The sequence below is a fragment of the Lissotriton vulgaris genome, chromosome 1_1, assembly GCF_964263255.1.
Source record: "Lissotriton vulgaris chromosome 1_1, aLisVul1.2, whole genome shotgun sequence".
In the NCBI taxonomy this organism is placed as follows: Eukaryota; Metazoa; Chordata; class Amphibia; order Caudata; family Salamandridae; genus Lissotriton; species Lissotriton vulgaris.
The window spans coordinates 99,183,319-99,195,341 of record NC_141685.1 but is presented as its reverse complement, the minus strand read 5'-3'; the positions used below and the strand labels follow the sequence as shown (position 1 = coordinate 99,195,341).

Sequence of the window (12,023 nt, the reverse complement as noted above, 5' to 3'; positions counted from 1 at the left end):
CAAGCCCATTGAGAGCCCGCCGCCGGATTATGACCTAATCCAGGCTGGGTGGCGGTGCAGCAGCGGTCTCGCGGCGGCTGTATTAGGCTCATTTGAGAGTATAAACAGCATATCACCACCTTAAGAGTACCTGCAGCACGTTCCTGCGCCATGTCATGCATGCCACACTGTGCAGGAACAAGGGTGCAATTCCATGGGGTGGCACAGCATGTGCCCCCCGAATGCAACCCCAGGAGCAGATTCGGCCGGGGCCCTGTGAGGGCCCCCTTACCTGCATGTCCTTTATCCTTTTCATGGTGGGGTCCCCGACATGAAAAGGGCGGTGGATATGCAGACCGTAATATGCTCAGCGATGTCGGCATCGGCACTGTCAACATATTCAGGGTGTTTGCAGACCGCCTCCACAGCGGGATCCTTGATCCTCGCGGGGTGGCGGCCTCGTGGGGGTCCCACCACCACACTCATAATACGACGGTCAGACCACCAGGATGGTGGCAGTTGGACCGCCACAGTGAGTGCGGCGATCATGAGGGCCGTCGCACTCGTAGTAAGGCCCTTAATGAGCTGCAAGGTAACTGGCAGGAGTTGGCATTTGAGCTGATCCAGTGTGAACATGAAAGCATTGTGGAAGACGGTGTCTGGAGTTACCGTTGTCATATATACTTCCTAAAAAGTTACCTTTGTCATGTATACTTCCTGAAGAGTTACCTTTGTTAGACACTTCCTAAAGAGTTACCTTTGTTATACACTTCCAAGTTACCTTGGTTAAATACTTCCTGAAGAGTTACCTTTGTTATACACTTCCTGAAGAGCTATCTTTGGTAGATACTTCCTGAAACTAAATTAACAGCAGCGCTTCCTGATTCCTCTCTTTTTCCACAATCTGTTCTGTTTAAATTAAATCTTGTCCATGTATATCTACGTAAAACTCTACCTGTAGCACGAGTTCTCTGTGGCTGCCCTTTCTTTAGTAAGTTACTCTGTCAATAATGGTAATTCACTGCCTTTTCAGAAGTAAATACAATGTGACATGTTCAACCACAGTTTTATTTAAATATCCATGTATGGTAAAATGTTCCTTACTAAATTTTAAATATGGTAGAGAAGAGATGTCTTATCCAGCTGGTTAAATATTGTGTATTCACATTCTTTACATTTGCATTTAGTAATATTGCATTTCTTTGCATCCGATAGAAAATAGGACTTAAAGGCACGGATTGATTATGAATAATGAAGATAACACATTAAACCTGAAAAAACTATCAAAAATAAGGAGCTCCATAAACATCAGTGCAATCAGAGGCAGAGGACAGATCCAGGAAGAAGCAGTCAAAGGCAATTCAGTGAGTGTACGTGTCTGAGCTCTGCACCTCGACACCCCAAGACGAAGAAATGACCTCTACAAAATTAAGGCAACAAAACTGACAAATCACCTGCTGTATAAATAAGCGTCCAACACCAGCTTTGATCATGAGGCCGGTATGAGAGTTGGAGGAAGGTCTCGTGTCTATTTTTGATCCATAGCTTGGAACAAAATCCCATTTCAGCGTTGATCTGTTAGCAATATGATAATGTTTAAAAAAGGTTGAAAAATTGGCTTTTTGTCCATGTTTGAAACAAACTGATTTACTTTCTTTTCTGACCTGTGCTTTGCCCCAGGACACTCTTTGGAGTAGCTGTACACATTGCAAGTCGATTCATTATCATGATGTTGCTAGAGCAGTGCTTCTCTATCTAAACTGGCAACAGACCACCATTCAGTGCTCTAGGTGTATTGCAAACTCTTCCTAGCCAAACCGCAGGCACCAGGGAAAAGCACAACGAAGTGGAGCCTAAAAACTGAAGGCTGAAGGAAAGGAGAGTTCTGCTCTCTAAAGTACAGAGTATTGTCCCAATTTGCACCTACCTGAACAAAGATTAAGCTTTACCCGCAAGCATGCGAAGCCATTATCCAATCTAAAGATGCAATCACCCACAAGGAAGCCTTACTGATATTATGAATGTGGCAGGTATTTAGTGAGTCTTGTATTTTAGTGTTAAATCGGAAATCAAGCGTCCAAAATATAACACGCATACAGGGAATGTGAAAATAACGCAAGTAGTTTATTAACTATGCTGACCCTTCAGGAAACACGGTCAGGAGAAAAATCGTGCAATTCCACTGAATATGTCAAGAACTTTAGCCAATTAGAAACCATAAAAGAGCATCAGCGAATACAAACAGGGGAAAAACCATACCACTGTACTGAATGTGTAAAGAGCTTCAGTCGGTTAACAGACCTCCATAGACATCAGATAATACACACAGGGGAAAAACCATACCATTGCACTGAATGTGTGAAGAGCTTCAGTCGGTTAACAGACCTCCATAGACATCAGAGAATACACACAGGGGAAAAACCATACCATTGCACTGAATGTGTGAAGAGCTTCAGTCAGTTATCACATCTCCAAACACATCAGCGAACACACACAGGGGAAAAACCATACCATTGTACTGAATGTGTGAAGAGCTTCAGTCAGTTATCACACCTCCAAAGACATCAGCGAATACACACAGGGGAAAAACAATACCTTTGCAATGAATGTGTAAAGAGCTTCAGTCAGTTATCCAACCTCCAAATACATCAGCGAATGCACACAGGGGAAAAACCATACCATTGCAAGGAATGTGTAAAGAGTTTCAGTCAATTATCAAGCCTCCATAGGCATCATAGAATACACACAGGGGAAAAACCATACCGTTGTAGTGAATGTGTGAAGAGCTTCTGTCGGTCACATGAACTCCTAATACATCAGCAAACACACACAGGGGAAAAACCATACCATTGCAAGGAATGTGTAAAGAGCTTCAGTCAAATTGCAAACCTCCACACACATCAGAGAATACACACAGGGGAAAAACCATACCATTGCAGTGAATGTGCCAAGAGTTTCAGTACGTTAGCAGAACTCCAAACACATCAGCGAACACACACAGGGGAAAAACCATACCATTGCAAGGAATGTGCAAAGAGCTTCAATCACATTTCACACCTCCACAGACATCAGAGAATACACACAGGGGAAAAACCATTCCATTGCAAGGAATGTGCAAAGAACTTCACTCAGATTTCACAGCTACACGTACATCAGAAAATACACACAGGGGAAAAACCATACCATTGCAGTGAATGTGTGAAGAGTTTCAGTACGTTAGCAGAACTCCAAATACATCAGCGAACACACACAGGGGAAAAACCATACCATTGCACTGAATGTGTAAAGAGCTTCAGTCACATTTCAAACCTCCGCAGACATCAGAGAATACACACAGGGGAAAAACCATACCATTGCAGTGAATGTGGCAGTAGTTTTACTTACTCTTCAGCATTAGGAAATCATCAGCGAGCTCACAAAGGGCAAACAAATCTTTTAAATGCCACAAATGCTTGAAAAGCTAAAGTCCATTATCAATCCTAAACAGGCATCAGCGAACACACACAGAAGAAAAGCCTTCAAGTGCAATGAATGTGTGAAGAAATGTAGTCAATTATCAAGCCTATGTAGACATCAGCTTGCATACACTCTGTAAATACTGTACAACTGTAGTGAGTGTAGAAGTACCTTTAGGAAATCTTTCGCATTAAGGATTCATCAGTTAATGCACACAGAGAAAAACCTTTCAGGTGCAAATGTGTGAATATCTTCTGTCAGTTATTAAACCTACGGATACATCAACTAACACACACAGAGTAAAAAAGAGCATTGCAATGAATGTCAGAAGTGATTTTGTCAATTGCAAACACACCTGGGGTAAACCTTACAATTGCACTAAAAGTGTGACGAGCTTTTGTCAATTTCTGATCCTACATAGCCTCAGCGAACACACACCTTCATTTAACTCACTTAGAAATATTCCTAGAGATGCAGTGAATTCAGAAAGAAATTACGAACATTAACAATAATATTGACTCATTTGAAGACATATACAGGAGCAGAACAGTGCAGTTATTGTGAGATGAAGGAATTACAGGAACAAATATATAATTATGTGGGTTATTCAAATACCAGATGAATGAAGAGTCGACTAGAAGAAATGAAGAAAACCAAAGATTTGTAGAATAATTAAAGTGTCTGTTCCCAGTGATTGTTCACTTCGGTACACATAGAAAAAAAAACGTGATATAACAGGAAATCTACTGGGAGACTAGCACAATGTGGAATAAAAGAAAAGAAGCACTGGTGGTTTTTATTTGGCGATGAAGAGTTGCAAAGAAAAACATCCAAGTGTTCCTGTCCATGCTACCTGTAAAAGTGTAGGGATGAATATGATTCTGCCTGTACACATTGCTATATTAGCATAAGTGAGTTAGTTGCGAAAACGCCATTTTGCTGCTTTTGCACACGACACTACATCTCTGTTTTTATAAAGACAAACTGCTTGCTTTTCCTTCACATGAGAACGATCTGTTTTTCACATCTCCAGACTCACACTGCGACCTCAAGTCTGCACAAAGTGTTCAAGGTTAAAATAACAATGTATGCTGTTGATGCAGGTTGATCGGCCCACGCTCTAAACACAACACAAACACAGCTGCTCATTTCTGAAACTCAGGTGCTTTTAATATTGCACTGCATGCATGAGTCTAGCACTTGGGAAAAACCTTTCAATCAACAAAGAGCTCTGCTGATCTGGGATGCGGTTCACTTCACCTGACTTTGGAGGTATGGGGTTCCCGGTTTTAACCTAGAGATCTTCTATTATTATAATACCTAGCACCTAGCAAGGGGAGGGTGGTACACAAGGCGCTATAGACCTGGTTCCACTATCATTATAATATGATTTCTCCCTCTGTATTTTATGGAATTGTAACAATGTTGATTGTATTGATTTTATGCATCTTTTTACTTGTTAGCAAATATACTGCATCTTAGAGCACGTAGTTGAAATAAACATTTTAAACTATACCGTGTCTCTGATTGCTCACGTTGTGGACATTTATGAGAATAAAAACAAAAGAGTGTTCTTGATTCCCACTATTCCTGAGAGGTCCCAAAGTCGCTTGTTCATTGGTAGCTTCGCTGTAGTACGGAGAATGAATGAGACACTGTTGCTAGTCGGATAGGGGTTCTGGGCACTGAGGTGGATTTTTGGTACACCACAATACACTGAGGTCCTGGTTTCCTGCGCATAGTTCTGTGCATGAGCAAAATTCCCGCAACATGGCGCCCAAAGTCTTGATTAGTGCTCGTATCTGTCCACAATACCCTCAACACCTTTTCCTGTTAACATGCGTGACGGATTAACCTACCTATATGAATGTGTTATAAGTTAATTCAAGCATGAGATTTATGAAAAGGTTCACATTTTGAATACTACCCTTTGTTGTACTGCAATTTATATAAATTGTTTTTCTTCTCTATGTCCTCATGGGTGATATTGACATAGCTCAGCATAGTTGGACAGCGCTCCGGCGTCATCTGACGCAGTTTGGAGTACCAGACGATGGTATGTCTGTTATCTTTGTGGTGAGTGCATATTCGGCGTTCTCCTTTGAGCTTTTCTACTCTTGGGTCACGTTTCCTGCAATAAATGCAGATGAGGATACATTTCATACATACACTCACACTGCGATTCCTGTGAACTATACTCCATATAGGACACAAGAGATTCCAGTTTCGCCATGGCAGCATCGTGTTTGGTTGTATGGCACCCTCCCCCACACCGTAACTCCGGGTCGGTTAGGTCGCTTGTCAATTCCTGGGGCAACTTGGCCAGTCTTAGCCGGGTTCACACCATATCCACGTTATCTCAATGCCCCGATTGACGACTTGTGTCAACTTTATACCTCTTTTGTTGGGGTACATAGGGCTTTGGTTCAATATGTTTCTTGCAGCGGAACAAGTTGGACCGGCCGGGATGTAGATTAGTCCATTCATGGTTAATTCGGTAATGGGCAAGCACCCTCAAACTAAGTACAATATGCTTTATTGTCTTGCTGAGAAATTTGACCAACTGGAAGCAGTGTTTCCTAATACCACTCCTGTGGAAAAACACAGGATTCTCACAATTAATTTGCAGAAAGACTTATTGCCAGAGTTAACAGATTGTGAGATTTGGGGTAAAGTATTTGCAGCAGAATATGCAAAGTATTTCTGCGCGCTGTCTATGAATGTCTTGCCCTCTGTGATCAAGCATGTTCCGGATGAGCACAGTGCGGATGCGGCTGTCGAGTTGAGAATGAGGCTCGTTGGAGTGTTTGACGTAGTTGCTGATCTCATCTTTTGTAATGTAAAGGGAGATGCAGTTAACTTTCAGGTGTCGAATGCTTTGCACCTTGTCCAAGACGACAACAAACCCCGAGCGTTACCATGAATTATTGCGGCGGCTTATAAGCCCATTGGCCACAATAGTTTGGGTGTTAAGCCTTTTGCTAAAACAGCAACTCAACCGCAGACTCAGATAGCAAAGTCTACTAAAGACAACCATCCAAATTTTCCAAAACAGAATTGGAAGAATAAAAATCAGGGGAAGCAGCAAAAGAAACAGGGGTCGCGTCCGGCGTCGCGATACCAGCGTCGCTCCGAAGCCGCCAATTCCTTTGTTGTGCACGGTGCAGCAGATTTAAGGCGCTGCCACCGTAACTGCACCCATTTCAGACACCATCTTGCTGGGGGGAAGGGTTGCTTCCAGTTGTTGGACGCCTCCCGCCCTCCCAGTATATTTAAGGGGCGTCACATACTATAGCTGTGATATTTGCCATATTCTCCCCTGAGGCGGAAGACTGGGGCTCTCAGCTCTTTTCTGTTCACTGCCTTACTGCACGCTCTTGAAATACGAGGTACGTGTTCTTTAAAATCTGTATATATTTTAACAGCTCTATTTTAAACGCTACCTCTTTACACTTCGGCACAAGACTAGCGTCGCTCCGAAGCCGCCAATTCCTTTGTTGTGCACGGCGCAGCCGATTTAAGGTGCTGCCACCATAACTGCACCCATTTCAGACACTATCGTGCTGGGAGGAAGGGTTGCGGTCCAGTTGTGGGACGCCTCCCGCCCTCCCAATATATTTAAGGGGCGTCACATACTATAGCTGTGATATATTCCATATTCTCCCTTGAGGCCGAAGCCGGGGGCTCTCAGCTCTTTTCTGTTCACTGCCATACTGCACGCTCTTGAAATACAAAGTACGTGTATTTTAAAATCTGTATATATTTTAACAGCTCTATTTTAAACGCTACCTCTTTGCACTTCGGCGCGAGACTAGCGTCGCTCCGAAGCCGCCAATTCCTTTGTTGTGCACGGCGCAGCCGATTTAAGGTGCTGCCACCGTAACTGCACCCATTTCAGACACCATCTTGCTGGGAGGAAGGGTTGCGGTCCAGTTGTTGGATGCCTCCCGCCCTCCCAGTATATTTAAGGCGCGTCACATACTATAGCTGTGATATTTTCCATATTCTCCCCTGAGGCGGAAGCCGGGGGCTCTCAGCTCTTTTCTGTTCACTGCCTTTCTGCACGCTCTTGAAATACGAAGTACGTGTATTTTAACATCTGTATATATTTTAACAGCTCTATTTTTAACGCTACCTCTTTGCACTTCGGCGCGAGACTAGTGTCGCTCCGAAGCCGACAATTCCTTTGTTGTGCACGGCGCAGCCGATTTAAGGCGCTGCCACCATAACTGCACCCATTTCAGACACCATCTTGCTGGGAGGAAGGGTTGCGGTCCAGTTGTTGGACGCCTCCCGCCCTCCCAGTATATTTAAGGGGCGTCACATAATATAGCTGTGATATTTGCCATATTCTCCCCTGAGGCGGAAGCCGGGGGCTCTCAGCTCTTTTCTGTTCACTGCCTTTCTGCACGCTCTTGAAATACGAAGTACGTGTATTTTAAAATCTGTTTATATTTTAACAGCTCTATTTTAAACGCTACCTCTTTGCACTTCGGCGCGAGACTAGCATCGCTCCGAAGCCGCCAATTCCTTTGTTGTGCACGGCGCAGCCGATTTAAGGCGCTGCCGCCATAACTGCACCCATTTCAGACATCTTGCTGGGAGGAAGGGTTGCGGTCCAGTTGTTGGACGCCTCCCACCCTCCTCTAAACCCGCCCCTTACATGTACAAAAACATTAACCCTCCCCATCAGCGGGCGGGCGCAGCGGGCGCGCCAAAGGCAAGCCCGTCTGCGCCCGTCCGCGCCTGGACCGGGCCCAGGGCCACCACCCCTGGTCCCCTTAACCCAGCGACTTGTACACTACTCTAATATTAAGCTGCTCGAGATGCGTCCTCACAATCACTGCGATTGTCGAAAGCTTGACCCAATATCCCTTCCCGGTCTTTTCACACAGTTCTGTCCTCATTGTATGGTTTCTATCCCCCTCGCCATTAAATCACCCTCCAGTGCTAACAAAAATACACATACCAGCATATCAATAGCACTTTCTAATGTACGCTCGCTCGGTAAACACCGACAGGATATAGCAGACTTGATAGAGGATAGGAATTTAGGTATATTATTCATGACCGAAACTTGGATGGACAATTCATCCGACCCAGACCTAGTGATTGCAGTCCCAAGAGGTTTCACAATCTATAGACACGATAGACAGCATAAAAAAGGGGGCGGAGTAGCGATTATCGCCCGTGACTCACTTAATGTGAGAATTACTGCCACCCCGTCATCCTCCTGCGAAGCTTTGCAATTCGCAATCATGCTATCCCCTTCCAACAACTTCAAAGGGATCCTCGTATACAGACCACCTGGATCACGACTTATCACAGATTTGAGTTCTATCCTGGAATCCCTGGCTCTGGAAGACTCTTTTACAGTTTTGGGTGATTTTAATTTTCACCTAGACAAACTAGAGGATAGGGATACTTTATCTCTTATCTCGGATATGAAGACATTTGGTCTTCCCCTTCTGGTTAACTCTCCTACGCATGACGGTGGCCATACACTGGATGGCATCTTCTCCAATCTGGAGGATATCCACATAAATCAAATCCTCCCTTTCACTTGGTCAGATCATTACGCCATCTTGGGCTCCATCATCATCCAGGAAACACTCACCGCTAAAGTATTCGCCAATTCCCGTCAACCGTTTAAAGCCTGGAATGACATAGATAGTCCTAGCCTGAAAACGCTACTTGGTAATTCCAACCCCATTTTTTCCGCAGACCCCAACATTGCCACCAAGCAATTCCACGACTGGCTGGGTACTGCCGCTAATTCACTGGTTCCCACTAAACAGGTGACCAGAAACAGACTCGCCCCCTCGGCACCTTGGTTCACTGAAGAACTAAGAACCCAGAAACAACTCTGCAGGAACAAGGAGAGGCATTGGCGGAAGGCCTATAGCAAAGACAACAGAATTAGCTACAAGGAGACGTTGGTCAAATATAAAACCATGATCAGTGAGGCTAAGAAAAAGTACTTTAGTGAATGGATAGAGCTAGCAAAAAACTCCTCTAAGGAACTTTACGATACCACCAAGCAGCTAGCTGGTTACTCCCCTGATCTGAACCCACCTCCCTCTCAATCTCTTTGCGATGCCCTGGCTACCTTCTTTTTCACGAAGGTCAATGACATCTTCTCGGCTTTCTCAAATAATACTAATACCCCCTCTATTACCCAAACCTCGACTTACTCTGCACCCAAGTTTACTCATTTTACAGATATCACCAACGCTCAAACTGCGGAAATCATCACCACGATCAAAACAGGCTCTGCACTTGATCCTTGTCCTTTTAAAATTCTTCCACCTATTATCGATGTGCTTATACCTGCCATTACTCTAATCTGCAACACCATGTTCAGATCAGGTATTTATCCAGACGCCCTAAAAAAACTCTCCTCAAACCATTACTAAAGAAGCCTCACCTTGATAAGGATGAATTGAAAAACTACCGGCCAATTGCAAGCCTTCCATTCCTGGCCAAAGTGGCCGAAAAAGCAATGAATTTACAACTATCTGCTTTCATAGAGGAACACCATCTACTCGATGATACTCAATTTGGGTTCCGCCGATTCCACGGTACAGAGACTGCGCTGATCAAAGCCGCAGATGACATCAGATCTGTTAGACCTGTCAGCCTTAGGGTGGTCTTTCCCCGTGATTTTTTTGCCCTTGCCTCATTTTTCCCACCTTCTTTTTGTTGGCCCTTAGGTCTTCGGGCACCTTTTCATAGCTAATCTGTGTTAGGGTGCAGGTGCTCTCTACTTCCAACATGGCTGCCACTGGCCCCTGCTACTACAGCGAGGTCTTTTTAGTGTAGCACCCTAGTTGCCAGGAGCAGGCTGGGTCCCCATACAATGTTGCAACACCAGCCACCCAGCCCCTGTCCATAGTTAGAGTGGGGAAGCTCCTGGAACCTTCCAGAAGAAAGGCGGACCTGACTGTTCCCGCCTTAGAGAGTGGTCACCTGACCTGGGCATATATAAGCAAGGGAGGGAACTTTTTCTAGTCAGTTGGGGCATCACTGACCTGGGGAACCCACGCAGGAGTTTTAGGCGGGAGAGCCTAGTGAGGAACCTATGCTACTGGCAGTGACAGGATTAAGGTGCTGCCTCTTAAGCTGGGTGAGGTGTCCAAAGCTAGCCCCCTGATCTGGCCCAGTGGTAGGGAACCCCAGGGCCCATCTGCAGTGACTGAGGAGTAATTCTTCAAGCCTTCAACTCATCACCCCCCCCCCTTCCACTTCAAGAAACAAGCAACTAAGGGCGCAGAACCATCCAAGCGCCAAGAAACCTGCTTCCTGGGACCAGGTACTGGACTGTGCTGCCCTGCGCATCCCCTGCCTACAACTGGGCCTACCTGTCTCCCCCTGACTGAACTGTGGGCCAAACGCTACAATTTGCTCCCATCCTGCCTGCCTTGAGCTAACTGCCCTCGAGACTCTAGCGCTGAAGCCCCCTGTGAGGCACTGGTATTCTAAAGCGCTTCTCCCCCTCAGGAATCATCTTGTCAGCGAGGCGCTGCATTTGCCCCCAAGCGCTCACCTGCTGTCCCCGAGCGCTGCGATAGCTTGTCGCTGTCTGCCGCTGTCCCGCCGGGCCTGGAGGCGCCAGTGGCCCCCTCCTTCTGCCCAGCCGAGACTGCCCCTCAGGCGCTGTTGCTCAGCGCACCAAATCACCGCCGCAGCCCACGGAAGCGATGTGATACCCCTTGGTGGCCCCCGGTACCAGAAGAGGGCCGCCGCAGTGTGGCCGGGCCCCACCCGACTAAGGTGAGGTCCCGTGGTGGCCCTCGGAGCCTGAGGAAGGCCGCCGCGTAGTCCAGTCAGGCCTCGTTAGGCCTGAAGCCAAGTCACTGCCTCCATCACTTGACGAGGGCGTTCGGCCTCGTCATTGGCCGCGCCCCGTCTCCCTGTGCCGCGATTGGTCCCGCGGCCCGGCCCACACTGCTCCCTCATTGGCCGTCACCGCGGGCCCCGCTGACACGGCTCGGCGGCCAAAGAGAGCTGCACTTCACTACGGAGGGGGCCGCTGAGCCTGAGAGCCCCCTCCGCTTGGCGCCCCAAAAGCTGGTCCAGCTTCGCCCCGGCGCCGGGGCTCCAGAACTGCCCCCGCGGCGCACAGGGCCGGAGCTCCTTTCCCCCCAAGCGGACACTTTGCAAGGGTCTCGTAGGGCCGAAGAACACAAGGTAACCCCCTGGGGAGGAGGGCGGTAGGCCGAGTGAGGCCCGATGTCGCCCCTCCCCCGGGGTTAGCTGAGACTGGGTCCTGTTGGCCCCCTTCTGAATGGGCCTCGAATATTTGGAGGCTGGAGGGTCAGACACTTTCCTCATTATATCGTAGTGCACCATATTTACAAGCCTGATATGTTCAAAGTGTACCGTATTTACAAGCCTGATATCTTTAAAGTGTACCATATTTACCAGCCTGTTAATGAGAGGGAGAGTCATTTCACTGTACTGAATTTTCTTGCAGAGGTGGACTTCCACAATATTCTGATGATCTGATCTGGGTCGCAAACCGATCTGTATTCACAAGAAGAAAGGCTTGTGGTTGATGACTAAAGGCTGAAGTTCCTTGTTAGACT

The 12,023-nt window shown here is 46.5% G+C and overlaps 1 protein-coding gene across 1 annotated transcript in view; it reads left to right on the top strand.

Annotated features, from left to right (window-relative positions):
• LOC147737568 (uncharacterized) overlaps positions 1 to 4,948 on the top strand; it is a 56,914-nt gene extending 51,966 nt beyond the window's left edge. Inside the window, exon 2 of the mRNA XM_086936481.1 lies at positions 1,195 to 4,948. Coding sequence (XP_086792607.1) covers positions 2,113 to 3,435 — 1,323 coding nt within the window. The 5' untranslated portion in view covers positions 1,195 to 2,112 and the 3' untranslated portion in view covers positions 3,436 to 4,948. The remainder of the gene's footprint in view (positions 1 to 1,194) is intronic.
• Positions 4,949 to 12,023: the final 7,075 nt, after the last annotated feature.